Source organism: Somniosus microcephalus, chromosome 12 (assembly GCF_052327205.1).
Source record: "Somniosus microcephalus isolate GS21.2 chromosome 12, FLI_Smic_1.0, whole genome shotgun sequence".
In the NCBI taxonomy this organism is placed as follows: Eukaryota; Metazoa; Chordata; class Chondrichthyes; order Squaliformes; family Somniosidae; genus Somniosus; species Somniosus microcephalus.
In genome coordinates this window covers 102,789,460-102,814,153 of record NC_140998.1, presented here as the reverse complement: position 1 = coordinate 102,814,153, position 24,694 = coordinate 102,789,460, and the positions used below count along the sequence as shown (strand labels likewise).

The following is a 24,694-nucleotide window of genomic DNA, read 5'->3' as shown; positions in this document are numbered from 1 at the left end:
TGATATTTAATTCTATCACTAGGTTGCTGGGAGGTCCCCCTCTCTCCATCTCCCACTGCCAGCAGCTTTGCAACGCCACTTATTTCCAGGGCTGCCTCCTCTGCTGCCGTCAATGCAGTGGTGATTGGAGGGCCACCTCCAGTTCTCTGCCTCTCCCTGGTGTTCTGCGCTCTCCTCCTGCAAGGAGGGAAACAGAGAACTTTGAGTGAGAGTCATGGAATTAGTGTAAGGGATGTATGGGCTACATCTGTATAGAGTGACTATGAGGGAGTGACGTGACATTGCTGAATGGCCTCCTTCTGTGGCGCTAATTTCTATGATTCTATGATTGCATTAGGATGAGGGTGACTGTGGTGGTTAGTCAGATGGGGATGTGAGTCGGTGCATAGGGATGGGTGCACCTGCAAGTTAGGGTGGTGTGAGGAGTGATGTGCAGGAATAGGCTTGGAAAGGCAGAAAGACGGGGTTGGGGTGACAGGCACATCAGGATGTAGTTGAATGTGGCATTGTACTCACCTTTCCTGACCTCATGAGGTCATTCAATTTCTTCCTGTATTGAATCCAGGACCTGGCGACAACACAGCTGCTGCTCACTTCATCGGCGATCTCCAGCCATGCCCGCTTGGTCTCTGCGGCTGGCCCCTTCCTCCCATCAGCAGGGAAGAAGACCTCCCTGCGGGCTCTCACTCCCTGGAGCAGGATTTTCAGGGAGGCATCATTGAATTTTGGTGCAGCCTTTTGCCACTGAGCCTGCATTTTTCATTACAAATGTTTGAACCTTTACAATCAAAGAACTTCTTTCCTCTGACACCAACCTCTCCAGCACCTCCACCAACCTTCAACTGTCATCTGTGCAATGCTCCTTTAAATAGGTGAGATGAACTCGAGTCGTCCGTGACTTCATCAGACCCGCTACAATTAATTGGGCAGGAAACCCGCATGACTATTTCAATTGCAGAAATTCAGTTAAAACCACACTGAAGAGCGTGCCAAAAGAACAGCGGGGATCGCGACCCGCTACACGGCCCCCCCGCACCCAACCCCCATGGACAGGTAAAGATTCTGGCCTTCATCTGGGCTGATTAATTTTGACATCTGGCTTAAATATCAAATAGCTTAGCTGTCCTCAAACAGATAGCTTGGCACTGATATGAGACTGTAAGCTTGCATGTATTTGCATCTCAAAACATGAAAGAATTTCTAATACAATTAAATTGTAAATAATTAAACTGGAGCCACCCAAGAATCTGTCCATGACCTCCTCCTCTTCCTCATCTGCATACTGCTTTTGGTGACATCATCTGAAGCCATGGGGTCAAGTTCCACAAGTACAATGACAACACCCAAGCTTGATCCCTCCAGTTCCTTTCCATTGTCATACTGCTTTTCTGACACCAGCCCTGGGTGAGCCACAATTTCCTACATTTAAACACTGGGAAGACCAATGCCATCTCAGGTTGAAGCAGTCTGTTCATAACCTCGGCGTCCTATTTGAACAAGGACTCCGCTTCCTAACACAAATCTTCTCCATCATGAAGACAGCCTACTTCCAGCTCTGTAATATTGTCTGTCTCTGCCCCTGCCTGGGCTCATCTTCTGCCGAAACCGTCATCAATGCCTTTGTCACCTAGACTACTCCACTGCTCTCCTGGCCGGCTTCCCATTCTCCACCCTCTGTAAACTTCAACTCATCCCAAACTCTGCTACCCATATCCTATCATATATCAAGTTCCACTCACCCATCAACCCATGCTCACTAACCTGCATTGGATCCCAGTCCACAAGCACCACAACTTTAAAATTCTTATCCTCATGTTTAAATCCTTTCATGGCCTCATCCCCTCACTATCTCTGCAACCTTCTCAAGCTCTACAACCCTCCAAGTTACAGTCCTCCAACTCTGGCCTCTTTTTCATCCCCCCCATCATTTCACCCCATCAATGGTGGCCTTGCCTTCAGCCAGCTCTGAAATTTCTTCGCAAAACCAATCCATCCCACCATCTTCCTCTCCTCCTTTTAAGGCCCTCCTTAAAACCTACCTCTTTGACCAAGTTTTTAGTTACCCTCTTAACATCTCCTTCTTTGGATTGGCATTGATATTTGTTTACAGTTCTGTCAATCACCTTGGGATGTTTTTCCACGTTAAAAGCACTACATATGCTGTTGTTTTAAATATAGGCAATCAAGAGCATTGTGGGGAACCAACAGGCAGATTTGTGTATTGTCTCACTACAGCCACACAAAGACAAGAATTTCTTTCAGAAGGAAACTAACAGCATTTCATGATAAATTCACAAGAGTTGGGCCTATCTAAGTTTACATGTGAAAAAAATATTACAAGGAGTTACTGTTAAGTCCGTGAATGATTGAGACACGGGCCAGCAGGAGTGAAAACAAACAAGTCTTTACTGGTGGAAGTCAATAGCAAAACTAACAAACAGAGGCTCTCTAGCGCCTTTTATACAGGGGTGGTCACTGCCGGTACTGCAGTCTGAGACCAGTTATTCTCTTAAAGGTACATACACAACAATTCCTCCCCTTTTAGATAAACAGTACATAACATTCATTTAACAACTAAATGATAACGAATTACAATCACAATTACTGTTGCTAGATACATTGGTTAAGTTTAAGCAATTATAAGTTCAGTCTTTGAGGAGGCTTCCTGATTCTGTCTGGATAACGCCTCTTTGGGGTATCAGGTTCTTCTGGCAATGTTGCGTCGGGATCAATGTCTTTGTTTGGTTCATCTGCTTCCAATATTACCGGTTCTGCGGTAGCTGCAATTGGAACGTCAATTTCATTACCAGGTGTATCAGATCATGGTGTGGAGTTGACGTTTTCCAGTGACTCTAGAATCTGGTCAGCATGCTGTCTTACAATGCTCTCCCCAACGTCCACGGTATACATGAGAGGTCCTTGTTGTGTACAAATTGTTCCTGGCTGCCATTTCTCAGTGCGGTAGTCCCGGGCCAAAACTGGTTGACCTATCTTAAAACTCCTGGTCGGCCTTTCATTCATATTCTGAAACTGCCTGTTCTCCACATCTCTTCGGACGTTTGGCTTAACCAAATCCAAGCGGCATCGTAGTCTTCGATTGAAGAACATCATGGCTGGAGTTTGGTTGGTAACCGCATGTGTCGCATTCCGGTAGGCAAACAAGAAGTTGTCCACCTTGTATTGTAGGGGTATATCTTCATTACACATTGCCTTGATAGCCTTCTTGAATGTTTGGACAAACCTCTCGGCCAATCCATTAGTGGCTGGATGATATGGGGCAGATGTGTAATGCTTAACGCCATTGTTCTTTAAGAACCTCCGGAACTCTTCAGACACAAACTGTGGTCCAGTGTCAGAGCAAATCTGTTCAGGCAGCCCATTCCTGGCGAATATGGTTCGCAAAACCGTGATAGTTTTTTCCGTGGTGGTTGAGGACATTTTTATTACCTCTGGCCACTTTGAATGTGCATCCACCACAATTAAAAACATCGAGTCCATGAAGGGACCAGCAAAATCAATGTGCACCCGTTGCCATGGAGATGAGGGCCACTCCCATGGATGCAGAGGAGCTTGTGGTGGGGCGTTTTGGACCTTCTGGCATCCTGCACAGCTCTTGGTCATCTCTTCGATTTCTCTATCGATTCCCGGCCACCACACAAACGCTCTGGCTAAGTTCTTCATTTTTACCCCACCCAGATGACCCTCATGAAGCTCATTTAGTACTCTATCCATCAATTTAGGTGGAATTACTACTCTGGATCCACACATCAAGGTTCCTCTGCACACTGACAGCTGTTCTCTTCTCGGCGAGAATGCTGGCAGCAGTGGTTCGCCATGTGCTGGCCATCCCTTCACCGTTAAATCATAGACCCGTGATAGTGTCGGGTCATTCCGTGTTTCCTTTTCTATGTTTGCATTCATCACAGGGAGACATTCGACTATGGTCGAGTGGAATAACTCCATTGGATCCACTGCAAGGTCGGCAACGGTAGGCGTGACAATCCATCAGCATTTCCATGCTGTTTAGTTCCTTTGTACTCGATGTCATATTGGTGTGCCCCTAGGAAAAGGGACCATCTCTGCAGCCGTTGTGCCGTCATTATCGGTACGCCCTTCTGAGGGTTGAAAATGGAGACAAGAGGTTGATGATGGGTTAGTAGAGTAAATTTTTGACCGTGCAGATAGTGATTGAACTTCTTCACCCCCCACACTAGGCTGAGGGCCTCTCTGTCAATCTGGGCGTAGTTACGCTCGGCAGAAGTTAACGAGCGTGACGCAAAAGCTATCGGCCTCTCTAAACCATCAAGGAATTTATGTGACAGTACCGCCCCAATGCCGTAGAGAGACGCATCACACGCCAGCCTGATTGGCAGTGCTGGGTTGTAGTGAGCCAATACTTCCCTTGAAGTGATTAAGTCCTTACTCTTCTGAAAAGTACGCTTACAATCATCGTTCCATTTCCATGCTACCCCCGTTCGTAGCAGGGCGTTCAGTGGGTGCAGAATTGTCGACAAATTCGGCAAAAACTTATGATAGTAATTCACCAACCCGAGGAATGACCTCAGTTGCGACACATTTTCAGGCGCTGGGGCCTTAACAACCGCTTCAATTTTGTCAGGGGATTTATGTAACCCCTCTTCATCAATCACGTGGCCACAATACGATATCTGTTTCTTAAAAAATTCGCACTTGGGGCGGTTGGCTCGCAGCCCATGTTCCCGTAGTCTAGTGAGCACCTGTTCTAGGTTGTTAAGGTGTTCACTGTCATCTTCACCTGTTACAAGGATGTCGTCCAAGTAACACTGAGTCCCCGGAATCCCTTGCAGGACTTGTTCCATCGCTCTTTGCCATATCGCCGGAGCCGATGCTACTCCGAATACCAATCGATGATACTGGTAAAGACCTTTGTGAGTGTTTATCGTGAGATACTTTCTAGAGGACTCTTCAACCTCCATCTGCAAATATGCTTGTGCTAGGTCAATTTTTGTAAAACGCTTCCCTCCAGACAGTGAGGCGAAGATGTCTTCTATCCTTGGAAGAGGATATTGTACTGTGTGAAGGACAGGGTTCACCGTCACCTTGAAATCCCCACAGATGCGAATCTTCCTTGGCTCTCCGGACTTATTGCTTAACGTTTTCTTCATGACAGGAACGATGGGTGTCGCCCACTCACTCCAGTCGACCTTAGACAACACGCCCGCCTTCTCCAGATTCTCCAGCTCTGCCTCGACGGCTGGGCGAATTGCATATGGTACCGGTCTTGCTTTGAAAAACTTGGGAACTGCATTCTCTTCTATTTTTATTGAGGCGGTTACGCCTTTAAGCGTGCCCAGTTCTTGTTGAAATACCTCTTTGGCGTTAGCTAAGATTGTTGACAATCGTCCAGGAGTGACGTCTTCATTTTTTTTACCGTCCACCGTCATTGCATGAATGGAATGCCAATCTAAGTTTATCTTCCTGATCCATTCCCGTCCCAATAACGGTGGTCCACCATTTGGCAGTATGTAGAGATACAATTTCCGTATTTTCTTGCCATTGTATTCGACAGGCACCCTTATTTTTCCTCTGGGGTATACTTTTTGCCCCGTATACGTCGTCAAGACGATGGATGTCTCTCTCAAGGGTATGTGTGAAAATAGCCGCTCGTAGTCTCGTCGATTCATGACGGTTAGCGCTGATCCTGTATCCAATTCCATTTTAACTTGGGACCCTGCTATCGTGAGGGTGACCCAAATGGTTCGGTGATCCTCTTTTGTGATTACATTGTGAAGTTTGAGACAGCTTAGTCTCCTGTTCTCGGATTCACTATCGCTCATCTGGTCTTCGGAACTACTGTCCGTCATCTTTTGTACTTTCTTGTACGGTTCCTTAGTAGCCTTTTTGTTGTCGCTGGTCTTCTTCCCAGACCTGCAAACTCGTGCAATGTGTCCAATCTTCCCGCATTGTCTGCATATTTTGTCTTTGGACCAGCAGTCCTTCTGGTCATGGTTAGTTCTGCCGCAGCGATAACATTTTGCAAATCCCCGTGTCATTTCGTGGGTGCCGTATTCCTGTGGTTTTTGTTGAATTTCTGCAGCTCCCCTGGCTGCTGCTTCACACGATACTGCCACGCTGAAAGCCTTATCTAGCGTCAGCTCTTTTTCTGAGAGCAACTTCTTCTGTGTTCCTTCACTCAGGAGTCCACAGACAAATTTGTCCCGTAGGGTATCTGCCAGTCCTGCTCCGAACTGGCAGTGCTTTGATAGCTTGCGTAGTTCCGTAAAATACTCAGCATTGCTCTCATCTTTGTGCTGAGTTCTCCTGTGGAATTTAAATCTTTCTGCTATCAACAGCAGTGCAGGGTTTAAGTGTTCCTGTAGGACAGCAACAATTTCGTTAAAACTCTTCGCCTTCGGTTTGGCTGGAATAATCAGGTCCCGCAATAGGCCGTACGTTCTAGCGCCCATTAAGTTTAGCAATATCAATGCCTTTTTCCCCTCCGCCATTTCGTTTGCCTCGAAATATACCTCGACTCTTTCCACATACGTGGTCCAGTCCTCTAATGTATTATCAAAAGCAGTGATACAGCCAGTCTTCGGCATCTTGCAAATCTAAAATGGCGCCTCCCGCGCTTTGCCTTCTTCCCCGCTGTTGTTAGCGCTGCTTTCCATGGTTTCTTGCACGTTAAATATTGATTCTTTTTCTTTTATTATTTTCCCGTCGTGGAGCGGACCCTCTGGGACACTTCCCTCCCTCTTCTTAGGTCCGAACGCTGCCCGGCTTCGAAGCACCGGCCGCGCCCTGTGTGCTCCACCCTCTCTCTCTCTCTCTCACTTTGCTTCCCGACTCGCTACCCGGCCCCGTTGAAAAGCCACCCGATCGAGCTTCAGCCCGCCGCAGCTCAGGAAGGACCAGAGCACTACCTGCCACCAGCCCGATTAGCTGGGAAACCACAGACCGAGGAACCCAGCCTGGCTCTGGACAGTCTCTCCTGCAAGTTTTCAAACCGATGATTGACGGTCGACACCCGTTTCCCGAGTTTCTTTGGACTCTATTTTTTTTTTCTTTCTTCTGGCTCCGGCCTTCAACAACGTCATCTGAGGTGCTGCCGAGTTGCAGGTAAGTTTGTTTCTTACTCGTCGCCAGTGTTAAGTCCGTGAATGATTGAGACACAGACCAGCAGGAGTGAAAACAAACAAGTCTTTACTGGTGGAAGTCAATAGCGAAACTAACAAACAGAGGCTCTCTAGCGCCTTTTATACAGGGGTGGTCACTGCCGGTACTGCAGTCTGAGACCAGTTATTCTCTTAAAGGTACATACACAACAGTTACTACGATCTGATAAAAGATAGGGTTCTGCTTCCATGGTAGCAGAGTAAGGCTCTTTACTGTGCCCCAATAATATGCCTCAATCACAATCTCAAGACCATCCCTTACTGCACCAGTGTGACATGTCTCCATTTCTTGCACCAGCCGCCCTGCGGCAATAAGTGCTAATTGATCTGTTTTAAGCTATGAATCTATGCGCACCAGGAAGATAATTGTGACTGCCCAACTTCATTTACATAAGACTAAAGATTCTTACAAACACTGATTACTATAAATTATAGGTGGAGAATAAACAAAGGTTCCAATTGGTTGACAATCACTGTTAAAAAATCAATTTAAAGAAGCTATAAGCAACCCTAATTGATATTATTTTCCTTATGCTTTCTTCTGTCCATTTCATTGATTGTTGAAAATATTGGTTTAAACAACGAGTGTGGATAACATTATTGAGAGCACTGGAAAGGAGTTATTGGCCATTGAAATTCGGGCACACCCATTTTTGGGTGTGTGGGGGCGCTGGAGTCTATCCCTACACTTGAATGGTGGGGCCCGAGGCACATCTGACATTTGGCCTCGGGCCTTGATACCATCGACCCGGTGAACTGTGGACAGTAACAGGCAGCTCTCCGGCAAAGCGGAATGGAAGCAGCAGCATCCGTCAGGTAAGTGATAGGACTGAGAAGGGGGATTACCGAGAATGAGGATAATCAGGTCGGAAGGGTGGGCAATTGGATCGGGAAATTGGGTAGGGAGGTAACGGTAGCTGGCAGCAGCCCACATACTTTGAATGTCTGGTCAGGAGAAGCAGTCCTGCTCCTCCCGGCTCCACAAATCTTACCTTCTCTGTTATGGCAGTCCTGTTAAGGATTATTCACATGCAAAGCGCCTAACACCTCTTTCAGGCATGGGCAGTGCACGCCGATATTTTGGCCTTTACCAATATGGTGGGCGGCACACATCCAGCTCGTAATAAGCGTGCACTTCCTGCCCGCTATATTGGATGCTCAGCAAGCCATTTAGCACCTGAAAAACAGGCACTGTGCAGTCAGATGTCCAGAACCCTGACTCCAACTGTGAAGGATTAGAATTAATAGTAGCAAAGGTATTACAGGTAGACTATCCTTTATCCGAAAACCTCGGGACCAGCCGAGTTTCGGATAAAGGAGAATTTCGGATTTCGGAAGGTGGGTCGGCGGGGGTCCGCGGGGGGTCGTGCGCACGACTTACGCTGACGCTCAGCGTAAGTCAGTCGGGGCCGGCGGGGTACGCGGGGGGGGGGCGGTCGGCGGTTGTCAGGGCTGGCGGGGTCCGCGGGGGGGTCGGGGCTGGCGGTTGTCGGGGCTGGCGGGGTCCGCGGGGGGGTCGGCGGCTGGCGGGGTCCGCGGGGGGGTCGGCGGTTGTCGGGGCCCGCGGGGGGGTCGGCGGTTGTCGGGGCCCGCGGGGGGGGGGGGGGTCGGCGGTTGTTGGGGCTGGCGGGGTCGGCGGTTGTCGGGGCCCGCGGGGGGGGTCGGCGGGGTCCGCGGGGGGGTCGGCGGTTGTCGGGGCTGGCGGGGTCGGCGGTTGTCGGGGTCGGCGGTTGTCGGGGCTGGCGGGGGGTCGTGCGCACGACTTACCCTTTATCCGAACTTCCGGAACCCTCTAAAAACCTTCGGTTTTTTCGTTCAGCGTAAGTCGTACGCACGACTTACGCTGAACGAAAAAACCTTCGGTTTTTAGAGGGTTTCGGTTTTCGGAAGTCCGGATAAAGGGTAGTCTACCTGTACCAGTAACATGAAATTATTTAGATCCAACTTTGTACATTGATTCAGATCCTTCACTGTTGGGCTCAGTAACTCTTCTAAACAAGCAATGCCAATCATCACTTAAACAAAAATATTTTAAAAATTGATGAAATAAAATCAGTTGGAGCAGCAGTGGCAGCCAGCCTAGGAAAGGGGTAACCAGCCAGGGCTCCCATTCTTGATCACTGTCCAGTGACTCCTACTGGAAGGTATGAATATGTGGATACTCTGCAAACACAGAATTGGGCTTGGCTCTGATGTCCCCCATGATTCAATAGCCTGCATACATTCACTGGACTTATACAAGAGTGGCCTATTGGGAAATATGGAAGGGCTGCTGGCACCTGTGAAACCATACTCCAGCATAGGTCATCACCTTCAGCAGAGGAGATGACTGGGGGGAAATTAACTAATGATCAGAACATCAGAATGTAAATCATATCATAATTCTTTGTAATTGTCTGCCTTTTTATCAATGTTTGAATTGTTGGCTTTATTTCATGGCAAAATGGCTCTGGGAATTCAAAACCTATGATAAATGTAGATCTTACTCCTTACAATGATGTCCTCTTTAATTCACATTTCACTCAGTCTCAGGACATTCCCTTTGTCTTTTCTATATGTACCTTTTGAAGATCATTTGCTTGCTGATAGCAGACAGCTCTGTTAAAATAACCCAAGATACACGTTTCATCAATACTTATTGCTTCTGTTAGATCATCAACTGCCAAACGATATGCCTGTAATGGAAAACAGAGTGGAATTTGTAAAGGTTAAGTGAAATGTTGGATCAAAGCAATATGGTGTATTCCTTGTAAGTACAGAAAATAACATGAAATATCACGTTTATCAAAACTGTATAGCTAGCTAAAATTCAACAGCCCCAAGATAAACTCAATGGCCCGGATTTTGCTCGCAGCCGTTCACCTCACTGACAGCTGCCCACAGGCTTTTTGCGGACTTGTCAGCAGAGATTTCCTCTAATCCGGCAGCATCTTTTCCAGCGCAGCGCACTCTACAGGGAATGTGTGGCGTGTGTGAACAGGAAAAGCAACAGCAAGGCTCTTCAACCAATCAGATTGAAGAATCCTCACTCAGACATATAGGGCTGAATTTTGCCGGCGCTCAGAGGGCGAGTTCAGAGGCGGGTCTGCTGTCAATATCAAAAAGATTGACAGTGGGGCGGTATCCCGCTCTGAACCTGCCTCCTTGTGAGTTTCCCTGGTGCCGGCTCTGCCTGCGCTTTGCAGACCCGGCACTAAGCAGCGGGTCAGGCAATTCAGATAGTTAAGAGTGTGTTTAAAGCAATTTAATCAGCATTTTACCAGGTACAAACCATTTCCCCAAGTTTTCCACAAGGTTCACCACGTCGCTCAGGGATCACGCCAGGTAAGTGTGTCGGGTTTCAAACAACTCTCCATTGCTGTGAATAGGTGACAGCTAAAAAAAAGTGGTAAAAAGCTACCATTTCACAGCTGGTCACTTTCCAATCTTAGAGGCTGGAGCCTTCAGGATTTGGAATACATTTTCAGCTTTATGGAGGTTTGAAGTGTTTGGAGCAAACTCTCTATCCAGGGTCACCTCCTTGGAACAACCTCTCTCCATTGACAGATCGCTTCTGCCATCTCAACTTCAGCTACCAGCTATTCCATCAGCATCGATGCCCTTGAAAATATCTCATCTTGGTCCTCAGAATCCCACCACGATCAGCCCCAATACCAGCATCACCAAGCACACCAACAACAACACCAACCTTCTCCACAATCACCTGATGCTGCACAGGACAGAGGGCATCAGCACCCGAGGACATTGCTGCCCGGGGGGGGGGGGGGCCAGGGATGGCCTCACCATGGCCAAATTTACTTCATTTGATCCTGTACACCCTGGCTGCCACGTGATGCATCAGGTTGGCACCACCTCACACCAACACCATAAAGCATCCCTACAATGCCCAAGCCATTCCTTTCACACTCATCACCATTGGGGGTGGTGGGGGGGAGGGTACCGTTATGTCTCACCATTCATTGCAACTCACTAAGCCACTTCCAAAGGTGCACACAGATATGTCCAAGAAGGCAAAGTGTTGAAAATAAAGATTTCATTGTTTGACAACACATTGACAACACATTAACAGAAACTTTACATGAACATTGGCGATAACACCCAAATGCCTACCTTTGTGTGTTGTTCGTGTGACTGGACAAGGATGAGGGTGAGTGTGACGAGTGGCTAGTGAGATGGGGAAGTGATAATGTAGAGAGGGATGGGTGGAGGTGCAAGGTAAGTTGGTGTGAATAAGGATGTGCAGGAGTAGGGTAGGGAAGGCAGAGTAATGGAGATGTGATGAGTCCCAAAGCATGATGAGACTGAGTGTGGCTTTGCAGTAATGCTTTGTGATGTACTGAGGTCATTGAAAGGTTTGCGCCACTGCAGCCAGGTCCTCCTGACGACATCCCTGCTTGTGCCCTCCTGTGAAATGTGCAACCAGGCTGTGTTGGTCTCCTGGGGAGGTGTCTTCCACCCATTGGAAGGGAAGAGAACCTCCCTGTGTGCTGTGACTCCCTCCACAAGCATATGGAGAGAGTAATGGGAGAGCCTGGGTGCAGCCATGCACTTTTGTGCAGTGCTTCTCAGTGTTTGCAGCACCTCAATGCTGCAGAACACTGACAGCACAACTGTCAAAATTATTGTGGCCATGATCCCTTTAAGGAACCCGGCTGATGACGCGTCATCAAATGATGTCATCAGACCCACTTCCTATTAATTGGCTGGGAACCTCGCAGAGCGGGCTTAACAAGCCCCATCAATGGAACATCTAGTCGGAGGCCGGGATCGACACAGATGCGGGATCCCCACCCGCCACCGACGTCGCCTGCTCCTGACCCGCCGAGGTTGGAAAAATCCAGCCCACAGAGTCCAAAGCAGGAAATCTAAAGCAGAAAATATAAATTAGATTTAAATGATGTACAGAAATTGAAATAAAGATTGGGAAATACAGATGGGATATACAGAGAGCTAAAATACAGAAAAAGTGCAAATATTTTTTAAATTATAAAAAAAAAAAAATCTCCAACAGTAATTTTTTTTCTGAGGGAATAAGACTCCACACTTGTAAAATTAATTTTTCAGGGCCAGAGAGATTGTTCAGCAGTAAGTATCATTTATCACACTGTTTAAAAACTCACTTACTCCTGAATGCACCAGCCCTAACTTTTTCAGCTATTTTTAGAACGGAAATAGTGGGCAAGTACAGCAAGTTCACGCCGTTACGGTCATTTCAATGCTGAGTCTATTGCTGAGGACAAACTTTTTTTAATTATCATGTATTAAATATTTGTTGATTAGAGAAATGACAAATACTTAATAGGAGTGAAGCTGTATTAATCATAATTCACACATGCAAACATGAAACATAGAAGGCAGGAGTAGGCCATTCGGACCCTCGAGCCTGCTCCGCCATTCAATGAGATCATAGCTGATCATCCAATTTCAGTACCCTGTCCCTGCCTTCTCCCCATATCCCTTGATCCCTTTAGCCTTAAGAAATATATCCAACTCCTTCTTGAATATATTTAATGAATTGGCCTCCACTGCCTCCTGTGGTAGAGAATTCCACAGGTTCACCACTCTCTGGGTGAAGAAATTCCTCCTCATCTCTGTCCTAAATGGCTTGCCCCTTATCCTTAGACTGTGACCCCTGGTTCTGGACTCCCCGGCCATCAGGAACATCCTTCCTGCATCCAGTCTGTCCAGTCCTGTTAGAATTTTATAAGTTTCAATGAGATCCCCTCTCATTCTTCTAAACTCCAGCGAGTATAAGCCCAATCGACCCAATCTCTCCTCATACGTCATTCCTGCCATCCCAGGTATCATCTGGTGAATCTTCGCTGCACTCCCTCCATGGCAAGAACATCCTTCCTCAGATAAGGCGACCAAAACTGCACACAATACTCAAGGTGTGGTCTCACCAAGGCCCTGTACAACTGCAGCAAGATATCCTTGTTCTTGTACTTGAACCCTCTCGCTATGAAGGCCAACATACCATTTGCCTTCTTAACCGCCTGCTTCACCTGCATGCTTACCTTCAGCGACTGGTGCACAAGGACACCCAGGTCTCGTTGAACTTCCCCTTCTCCCAATCTATTGCCGTTCAGATAATAATCTGCCTTCCTGTTTGTGCTACCAAAGTGGATAACCTCGCATTTATCCACATTATACTGCATCTGCCATGCTTCTGCCCAATCACCCAACCTGTCCAAATCATACTGGAGTTTCTCGGCATCCTCCTCACAGCACACACGCCCACCCAGCTTTGTGTTGTCTTCAAACTTGGAAATATTACATCTAGTTCCCTCGTCTAGATCATTAATATATATTGTGAATAGCTGGGGTCCTAGGACCGATCCCTGCGGTACCCCACTAGTGACTGCCTGCCACTCAGAAAAAGAGCCGTTTATTCCAACTCTTTGCTTCCTGTCTGCCAACCAGTTCTTTATCCAAGTCAGTACCTTGCCCCCAAACCCATGTGCCTTAACTTTACACGCTAATCTCTTATGCGGGACCTTATCGAAAGCCTTCTGAAAGTCCAAATACACCACATCCACTGGTTCTCCCTTATCTATTCGACCAGTGACATCCTCAAAAAATTCCAGTAGATTAGTCAAGCACGATTTACCTTTTGTAAATCCATGTTGGCTTTGTCCGATCCTGTCACTGTTTTCCAAGTGCTCTGCTGTTACATCTTTTATAATGGACTCTAGCATTTTCCCCACTACCGACGTCAGGCTTACCGGTCTATAATTCCCCGTTTTCTCTCTAACACCTTTTTTGAATAGTGGGGTAATATTAGCTACCCTCCAATCCATGGGAACTGTTCCATAGTCTATAGAATTTTGGAAGATGACCAGTAATGCATCTACTATTTCTAGGGCCACTTCCTTAAGTACCCTAGGATGTAGATTATCAGGCCCTGGGGATTTATTGGCCTTCAATCCTGTCAATTTCCCTAACACCATTTCCCTACAAATACTGATTTCTTTCAGTTCCTCCCTCTCATTAGACTCTAAGGGCTAGAAATTCAGTCGGCTTTGCGCCCACTTTTCGCCCAAAGAGGGCTTTTGCGCCAGTTGCTGAAATTTCGCCGATATTCAGCGCTGCGGTAATGGCGGCGTTAGCCAGTAGCGCAGCGCCGCCACCGATGACGTCATCGGTGTGCGCAGTGCCCCGCTACCGCCCCGATACCAGCCCGACCGCCATATTGAGTAGCGGCCGCCTCTTCCGCAGCGGCCGCAAACAATGTTCATAGAACGGGGCCGTACTGTAGCGTTAGTGGGGCGAGTTAAAGTGGAGGTGCGGCCGGCCGCTTTTTCGGCGGCCGCCTGCCCGCACCTCCTTCCCCGGCCTCCTCCACCCCCCCCCCCCACCGCGGCATTGCCGGCTGTTTTCCGGGAGCCCGGCACTTCTCCGTGGTGCCGGGCTCATTTGCCGGCACTAGTGAGCGGCGATCTCGCTGTTGCAGGCACCTCCCCCTTAAGAGAGGGAGGAAGGCCTGCAGTACCGCAGCCTGCCACTCCGCAGCGGGTGGCGCTGCGGCACCTAGCGCGCCGAATTCAGTTTCAGCGCCCCAAGCAGGGGCGGCCACACCCTTGAATAGCGGCCGCCTTCGACTTGGGGCGCGCAAACTGAATTTCCGGCGGGCGCAAGTGGCTCCGCGCGTAGCGGTAACTTCTGGGCGCAAGTGAGCTGGCGGGCCCAAACTGAATTTCTAGGCCTATGTTCCCCGACATCTCTGGGAGGTTATTTGTGTCCTCCTTTGTGAAGACAGAACCAAAGTATGTATTTAATTGGTCTGCCATTTCTTTGTTCCCCATTATAAATTCCCCTGATTCTGACTGCAAGGGACCTACGCTTGACTTCACCAATCTTTTTCTCTTCACATATCTATAAAAGCTTTTACAGTCAGTTTTTATGTTCCCTGAAAGCTTACTCTCAGACTCTATTTTCCCCTTCTTAATTAATCCCTTTGTCCTCCTTTGCTGAATCCTAAACTGCTCCCAGTCCTCAGGTTTACTGCTTTTTCTGGCCAATTTATATGTCTTCTCCTTGGATCTTATGCTATCCCTAATTTCCCTTGTTAGCCACGGTTGAGTCACCTTTTTTGTTTTAATTTATGCCAAACAGGGATGAACAAATTCTGTAGTTCATCCATGCGATCTTTGAATGTTTGCCTTTGCCTATCCACCGTCAACCCTTTGAGTAACATTCCCCAATCAATCCAACCCAACTCGCGCCTCATACCATCGTAGTTTCCTTTATTTAAATTCATGTCCCTAGTCTCTGAGTCAACTACTTCACTCTCCATCTTAATGAAGAATTTTATCGCATTATGATCGCTCTTTCCCGGGGGCCTCGCACAACAAGATTGCTAATTAATCCTCTCTCATTACATAATATCCAGTCTAAGATGGCCTGATCTCTAGTTGGTTCCTCGACATATTGGTCCAGGAAACCATCTCGTATACACTCCAGGAATTCCTCCTCCACTGTATTGTTACTAATTTGGTTAGCCCAATCTATATGTAGATTAAAGTCACCCATGATACCTGTTGTGCCCTTATTGCACGCATCTCTAATTTCCCATTTAATGCCATCCCCAACCTCCGCATTACTGTTTGGAGGTCTGTATACCACTCCCACTAACGTTTTCTGCCCCTTGGTATTTCTCAGTTCTACCCATACAGATTCCACATCATCAGAGCTAATATCATTCCTTTCAATTGTGTTAATCCCCTCTTTAACCAGCAATGCTACCCCACCTCCTTTTCTTTTTTGCCTATCTTTCCTGAATATTGAATACCCCTGGATGTTGAGTTCCCAGCCTTGGTCACCCTGGAGCCATGTTTCCGTAATCCCAATCATATCATATCTGTTTACCTTTATTTGCGCAGCTAATTCATCCACCTTATTACGAATGCTCCTCGCATTAAGACACAAGGCCTTCAGGCTTGTTTTTTTAACACTCTTAGACCTTTTAGAATTATTATTTACTGTGGCCATGTTTGATTTAAACCCTTGATTTCTCTGACTGCCACCTTTGTTTTTCTTCTTCCTTTCTTTTGCTTCTATCCCTGTTTCCCTTTCCTCTGTCTCCCTGCTCAGATTCCCAACCCCCTGCCATTTTAGTTTAAACCCTCCCTGAGAGCACTAGCAAACACTCCCCCTAGGACATCAGTCCCGGTCCTGCCCAGGTGCAAACCGTCCATTTTGTACTGGTCCCACCTCACCCAGAACCGGTTCCAATGTCCCAGGAATTTGAATCACTCCCCCTTGCACCATTCCTCGAGCCACATATTCATCTGAAATATCCTTCTATTTCTACTCTGACTAGCACGTGGCACTGGTAGCAATCCTGAGATTACTACCTTTGAGGTCCTATTTTTTAATTTACCTCCTAACTCCCTATATTCAGCTTTTAGGACCTCATCCCGTTTTTTACCTATATTGTTGGTACCTATATGCACCATGACAGCTGGCTGTTCACCCTCCACAGCCAAAATGTTCTGCAGCCATTCTGAGACATCCTTGACCCTTGCACCAGGGAGGCAACATACGATACTGGAGTCTCGCTTGCGGCCGGAGAAACGCCTATCTATTCCCCTTACAATAGAATCCCCTATTACTATAGCTCTCCCACTCTTTTTCCTCCCGTCCTGTGCAGCAGAACCACCCACGGTGCCAGGAAGTTGGCTGCTGCTGCCTTCCTCTGATAAGCCATCTCCCTCACCAATATCCAAAGCGGTATATCTGTTTGAGAGGGGGATAGCCACAGGGGACCCCTGCACTACCTGCCTGTGCCTACTACTCTGCCTGGTGGTCTCCTGCCTGTGCAGACTTTACCTGCGGTGTGACCAACTCCCTAAACGTGTTATCCACGACCTCCTCAGCATCGCAAATGCTCCAGTATGTATCCACTCGCAGCTCCAGCGCCGCAATGCGGTCTGTCAGCAGCTGCAGTTGGATACACTTCCCGCACACATGGTCATCAGGGACACAGGAAGTATCCCTGATTTCCCACATAGCACAGGAGGAGCATACCACGGGGCCGAGCTCTCCTGCCATGACTTACCCTTTAATTAATTAAAATTAAATTAAATCAAATCAATCCCACCAATTACACTACAATTAAATGATATACTTAAGGGCCCTGGTTCACCAGCAGTCCCCGCAACACCATAGACACCCTATAAACTATAAACCACAAAATTTAAGTTTGGCAAAAAGGAGAAAGAGAGAAATACTCACCAACCAATCACTTACCTGCTTTCTGGTGACGTCACACTTTGATTACTTTTTACTTCTCTCCCTCCCTCGGAGATTGGTAAACCTACCTGCTGCTGCCGCCGCTTTACACCACCACCGCTCCAACCAGGTCCGCCACCGCTATGGGGCCTACCTGCTGCTGCTGCCTCTTAAACTCACCGTCGCTCCAACCAGGTCCACCGCTGCTGTGGGGCCTACCTGCTGCTGCTGCCGCTTTACACCACCGCCGCTCCAACCAGGTCTGCCGCCGCTGTGGGGCCTACCTGGTCTGCCGCCGCCTCTTAAATCACCACCGCTCCACTCAGGTCCACCGCCGCTGTGGGGCCTACCTGCTTTGCCGCCTCTTAAATCACCGCCACTCCAACCAGGGCCTAAGGAGTCTTTTTCCCCCCCAATAGTATTTAGTACAAGGGCTAAATGCTGTCAATGATTGTTTCAATGTACTATCATTCCCAATGATCCCTCTTTTGCAGTCTGAGAATGTATAGGACTACGTACCAATGCTGAAAGTACGTTCAAGGCAAGAGTGGGTGGTCGAATAAATTGAAAGTCTGTCACCTAGAGTTTTATTTGCTTTCTCGTTCAGATTCTCCTACACTTTCTGGATCCTTGGTGATCCAGAATATTAGCCCAGAATTTGCGATAGGTAATTACCCCTTTGAAACTGACCACAACTTCAGGATGTAGCACATGCATATCCTAAAACGGAAATCCTGAAGTTGCGGTCAGTCATTCACTGCTCCGACACTGGCTGCACTGTGAGCACCATCCCCCCACCCCCGTGCCCGCCCCCACCCCCACCCCCACCCCAACAGCTGGCAATCAGTGTAATCTGTGAAATCAGGGAAACTGATGAAAACATCAGCTCTTCCACGGTAATACCGCTGTTAAGTACCCCATTAAAAGTTGGACCCTTTTGTATTAGGTGTAACTGGGGGTTTAACAGTGTAATTACTGCTAAACAAACATTATGGCCCTAAAAAACTAATTTTAATTTTGTGGTCAAATTTATCCATTTTAATGCTTTTTTTTTAAAGTTTGTTCATCTTTATCTCAGGTTTACCTTTTTCCCATGTGAGAGCCCCAATCTTTGTTTTGCTCTCTATAACATATTTTAATAAGTTAGAATCAAGGGAGGTTACTCACTTCCTGGTTCATGGTCTGTGAGAATTCTGCATTGTGATTGGCTGCTTAGACAGCTTGTTGGCGTCACAGCAACACTATGGGATTGCCACTAAACTATGATGAATTCAACTGCACGTCAGAAAAGCTGAGCTTCTTGCCACAGAGATCACGGGCTCAATTTTAATAGCCCTGAGGAGGCGGGTTTGTAGCGAAAATCAGAAAAAATGGCTTCAGACACCCAATCCGCCTCCACCCGATTTTCGTGAGTGTCTGTTCAGCCACTCCTAAACTGACCTGACTGGAATCAGTGGGACAGGTAGTTAAGGCAGTTAACAGCCTGTTAACTGCCTTGCTAATTCTATTTTCATAATGGTTTCCCATTTTCAGGCTTCTGGCTCCTGTTTCCCGACTTGTCAGAAACAGGCCAGGTTCAAGGAAATGAGTTGCTGGAGGACATGATTTGTATGCATTGGTGGAGTGCTTTAAAAGCACCCCTGAAACATGGCTGTCATTCAAATACAACAACTTTGCTGTTGTAGGTATGGGATAAGATTTTGCACATCTACTGACCTTGTGACTGTTCAAGCTGACACCCATCTGCAGTGTGACATGAATGGAATAATTTCAGGCCACTTCGACTGTGCGCTTGCAAGCTTGTTGCCTCAAATAAAATCAATAGCAAGGGGATGGGAAACATTTATGCCCTCTCATCCTGGTCCTCATAATCGGAGGAGTAGCAGCCGCGTGGCTCAGCGCAGATCTTCCTGGGAAGAGGAGGAGGAGGAGGACGAGGGGTGCCTTGCATGCCCAGTTGTGACCAATGCAGCATCCCTCCAGTTCACTGCTGCCCGTCAAGCAGGGTATGCACACTGCCATGCTACATTAGCATAAGCTTACTCTTCAACCATAGGTGGCTACTATATGGCTCTGTAATTGCAGGCGACACTTGTCCAACGTCATACATCATCTCTGCTATACCCTGTTATTTCCTATCACTTTCACCATCAGCATTACAAAAGCAAGTCGCCCTGAGACCTCAATGCGCTTTTGCCATTTCCCATAACACATAGGCCACACAATCAACTGTTTGACATAATTTTTCTTTTAAACATCACAAAAGGATAATAAACCAGCAACAGTCAGAAAAAAAAGATAAATCACCCAAGTGACTCCCCTTGTGACTATAGGTGCTTAATCTTTCTCTTACGCGTGCTTCTACGTGGTGCTTCCCCTGTGGCTTCAGCAGATGTAGAGGCACCTTGCTGACTAGGATGCTGCGCCTGCTTAGACGCCTTTGGCGGGCATCCTCTGGGTTTGGGAGTCTGGGAGGGTTCTTCAACAGTCTGCTCTTCCTGCAGCTGTGCAGGGGCTGGTATGGCCATCTCAGTTGTCTCCGCAAAGTGGGTCTCTGAACGAGGGCTCCACAGTGGCATGGTCGTGTGAGCGCTTTGAGAGGAGCCCACACTTCCTTCTGTCCTGCCAACAACATCCCTCTCATGGGTCAGCTGCACCTCAGTGCTGGCAAGTGGCTGGAGAGCACCTTGCTGCACTTCAGGGGGACCATGAGGATCCATATCTGCACTGGCAGTCCTCATCAAAAGGACGTCCATGAAGCTTTGGTCTCTCCGCTCAATAGCTGCCCATCGCTCCTCAAGAGATGACATTCTATTTTGAACAGTCACCATGTTTTCGTGACTCTGGGTCACCATGTTTTCCTTCATGGCCGTAGCCATCCTTTCCACTGAGGTAGCCAACCTTTCCACGGAGGTTGCCATCCTATCCATTGTGGTGTGTTCATGTGCCATTGCCTCCACCATGGCAGTGCTGATGTTACAGATGGACTCCTCCATTCTCTCCACACTCGCACTAACCCTCAAGGCAAACCCTTCCAGAGACACCTGCACTTGTTCTTGTATTTCCTGAGACGCTCTTTTTCTGGATGGCCCCAGAGGCACAGCATCTGCATGCAGCTCAGCAGAGCTAAGATATTGCTGCGACCTCCGCCGAGGACTCTCCACTGCTGTCGCTGTCTCCACCATCTGCTGATGCTCACTTGTGTGCTGTGATAGATCAGGTGGCAACACTACTCTAACTTGCGAGGGCCCCACCGAGGTAAGTGTTGCTGCGCTGTTGCTGGGTGCGCTGAGTCCTGGTGACGTTGCTCCCTCAGAGGCTTCAGGTTCCTCTGAGGAGTTGTTTGGCTCTTCGTGGATCATGGGGAGGGGGGCGCTCGATGATCCTGTGGGGGAGTAAAGGCATGATTTAGACATCTGATATTGATGTAGCCGACACATCCTTTTGAGCAGATGATACAACGCGATTGTCTATGAACATCATATGCCATTGCATTCTGAGAGGGATGAAACTCTATTATGTCACCAGCTTCCTCTAGTGTGCCCGTCTCTCTATCACCCACTTCCAGGTCCTCCACCTCCAACAATCTCATTTGCAGCCTCCTCAGCTCTGGTCAATGTGGTTAGGGTAGGTGTTTCTCCTCCAGTCATTGCTCTCTCCCTCTTATTGTGGGCTATCTTTTCCTGCAAGGAGGGACACAAGTGATGTTTCAGTCACAGTGATGGAGTGAGGATCAATAATCCCTACCATAGAAGCTTTGAGGGAGACAAAGATGGGATAAGGTGCCAAGAGGAAGATAGCTCCCTGTGCGTTGTTAGTTGTTGTCACTGCATGACAGTGAGAGCGAGTCTAAAGGGTGCATAGGCAGGATGCTGAAGTGATTTGGTGCAGAGACAGAGATGGATAGGTAAGGGTGCAAGGGAAGTAAGGGTAAGGTGGGATGTGAAGAAGGAGGCTTACAACACAGTGCTGGTGATGAGAAGAGAAGGGAAGCAGATTGAAGGCAAGTGTGATGGGATTTTCACTTTTGATGTTAGCATTAAACCTTTTTTGGCACTGGATCCATGAGCATGAACATATGGACAAGAGCAGAATACTTCCCATGAATTCAATGGCATGCTCCTCGTAGAGGGTGAACTGTTTAAAGTTGAGCACCCCAATTTAGTGCCCTGCCTTTCACAGGTTTTGTGCACCAGTTTGTCCTGCATAAGATTGAGTGAATTAGGTAAATGCCAGCAACTAAGGACTGTCTGCTTGGTGGCATGGGACAGCTGAAGTAAAAGATGTGACGGCATCATCCTGTTCACCTAAAGGAAGGGGTTTTAATGTTGTGCATGCAACTTACTGCTGTTAGGGAAGATGGCGACACTTTGTGTAAGAAGCTGAGTTAGTGCCTTCCTTAACCAGAGTGCTGTGTGAAGGATTGTTTGTGCAGCTGTTAATTATAGAGGGTAAAGAGTGTGATGGTGCCTGGTGGACATGTTGGAGAGTTACGGGTTAATAATAGAACTGACCTGTATATAACTATAATTGGTCACAGAGCAAAAGGCTTTCTAAGATGAACAGGAAAACAGCGGGTTGTCTTAGCAAGGAAATAAATGACTGGGACAGCATCAGCCATGAGTGATTAAAGTATAACTCTAGTGGCTAATGTAATAAATATAGGCAGATGGATAAATTAACTATAGTATAGAAGGGATGTTTAGGAAGATAAGCTGTTAATAAAACTACTTCTCAAAGGATTCAAGAACAGATAGGTTAGGAAGTCTTGTTTGAGGAAAGTATCTTTGAAGTAAACAACTATGACTGTTATATAAATAGACTGTTCTCAAAGGATTCAAGAATAAAGCAATCATGAGGTCTTATCTGTGACATGTTCCTTTTGAAGTCAACAAACTAAGGTGTTTAAATGAACATGGTTTTCAAGAGTTAGTTGGAGAGCTCGAAAGATAGAGAAACTGAAAAGCTACTCTTTGTACAGTATCGATTGATCACCTATGCTGTATATGAATAAAGTCTGTTCTGTATACTCTACCATCATGTGTCTCATGCTCACTTGAAGCGTGTTATTGTAAACCATAGAAGGAGGAGGTTGACTCAGAGTTAATCCAACAGTGCCTACGGTTCCCAAGTAAGTAAAGGGAGAGTGGCCGGTGTATTACCTTGCCTGCCCTGATCAGGTCATTGACCTTCTTGCAGCACTAGTCTGTAGTCCTGCGGGTGAGAGAGTTGGCACTCAGGTCTTATCCCCCCACTTGGCACGAGTGACTTTTTGGAGATTTCCTCCCAGATACCTCTACTCTATATCAATGAGGATTTGCAAGCTAAACTCATTAAAATTGTGGGCTCTTTTATGCCTCTATGCTTTACCCTTGTCCCTTCTTTGGCTGCCTTTGGCAAATGCTCTAGTGGTACGCAGCCTTGAAAAATGGCACACAAACACTCTTGAGACAAGCTACCGAACAATGAAATCAGTAAGCCAAGCTCTTTGCTACTTTGGTGCTGCTCACCAGACTGTTGCTGCAATCTTCAGCCAGATTTAGCTTCTTGAAGGCTGCACTCTAATTTTCAAACATTATTCCTCTGTTACATAGGATTTACACCAATGAATTTTCCAATGAATATGTAAATGAGCAGTACAGACAGCACTGTAGATCATAGGCGAGCACAGCTCTCTGTGGAAATTCAGGGCCATAATTCTGGCCTGTCCCTTTTATGCAAAACAATTGGAGATTTCCATTCATTTTAATCAGTACATGCACTCTCACTGCATCTCTTGATTGCAGTGATTTTAAAGGATGAAGTCTTCAGCCATAGTACATCTTTTGCTTACTTTTGTACATGAGCTGCTTTGAAACGCCTTCGATGTTTTTTAGACTCAGCAGTCAATTTAATTCTGTGGTTCACCTTTTCTCTTAGTAACCCAGCTCTGACTTGATTGTCTATTATACTGACTGCAATCTGTCTTTAATGAGGATGTCAACAAGGGATCAGTACCTTTTTTCACAAATCTATTACAATTTGATTCATGCTTTCTCTTTCAGCTTGAAACTAAACACATATCTTCCATAACTAATATTCTTTTGATGTATGAAATATTCCACAAACTTATCCATTATTTCAGGAGACACGGGGAGGGTTGCCCTGTTTGGAGCTGAGTGACAGCCCCCAATTGGAGTACAGCCAAACCATTCAGCCAACCTCCATATCACTGACATTCTGACAATGCAAACCGACTGTATGCAATGAAAAGAGACCATACACCCAACTCCCAAATGTGAAAAAGATGATAAATTTATTTACAAATGGAAGATTGAACTAAAATCTCTTGACACCTGAGTGCTTACCCCAGAGTGCTTTTCTTAACAGAAGGTGTCCTCACTCTACTACCACTACAGGGTGCTCCCCTAGTGGCTTCAGTAGAGCTGGTGGAAGGCTGCCGTTGCTCATGTGAGATCCTTAAGATGACTGCGGCCGACAACTCCTGGGTGCTCGAGCCTGAAAGGCTCTGGCAGCAGACTGATGTACTTTGGCTTCTGCCGGGGCAGTCTGGCCAGACTGACTTTCTGGCACTGTACCGGGTATTGGTTGAGTGGGTGGCATTGGAGCAAATGCGGTGACATGCTACTAAAAGGAGAATGCAGATTATGGGGCTTGTGCATATGCTAAGAGGGAGAAGAAGCAAGATGTAAGCAGGATTAGGAGGTGTTGAATGCGAAGCAAGTGTGTGGAGTGTGGTGAGGAAAGAGTCCTGAGAGAAGTTGATGATTGTGCAAAGGCAGAATGGTATTAGCAGCTGGTGTGAAGGGAGCAAGAAAGAGGTGAGTGTGATTGTAATGAGAATGAGAGGTTGTATAGTGTGGCCTTGTGCTGAGTGGTGAAGGAAGTGATGGAGGGAAGGAAATTGTTGAGAGTGCCATGTGTTGTAAAGAAAGAGGAATAAATTAAGTGCAGTACTCACTCTTGCTACTCTAGTGAGGTAATTGAAGCGTTTCCTGCACTGTATTCACGCACTGGGGTTGACAATCCATGTGTGGTGGACAAAGTGTTTGGCAACCCTCCTGGCACTGAGGGGAACAGGAGTTTTCTCCTCGCCCTCACCTGTTCCACAAGTACCTGCAGGGAGGCTTCTGAGAACCTGGGGGATTGACTGTGACTCATTTCATAGAGCACCTTGGAAAGAAAAGAAGCCTAGAGGGAATGCAGCCTCCCTTTAAGAGATGCACTCCTGCTTTAAATAGGCCTCTGGCTCTTCAGACGTTGGTGACTGGGTCCAGTCAGCCAATTCAGTGGGAAACTCAACAGTG

The 24,694-nt window shown here is 47.2% G+C and overlaps 1 protein-coding gene across 2 annotated transcripts in view; it reads right to left on the bottom strand.

Moving 5' to 3' along the window:
* Positions 1 to 24,694, bottom strand: part of ttc6 (tetratricopeptide repeat domain 6) — a 649,897-nt gene that overhangs the window by 98,218 nt on the left and 526,985 nt on the right. Inside the window, exons 25-26 of one of the 2 annotated variants that reach the window (XM_086003341.1) lie at positions 9,716 to 9,829; positions 2,392 to 4,115 (exon numbers count right to left, since the gene is read on the bottom strand). In XM_086003341.1, coding sequence (XP_085859467.1) covers positions 3,939 to 4,115; positions 9,716 to 9,829 — 291 coding nt within the window. In that variant the 3' untranslated portion in view covers positions 2,392 to 3,938. Of the gene's footprint in view, positions 1 to 2,391; positions 4,116 to 9,715; positions 9,830 to 24,694 lie in introns of those variants that run through there. The other variant, XM_086003340.1, reaches the window with a different exon arrangement.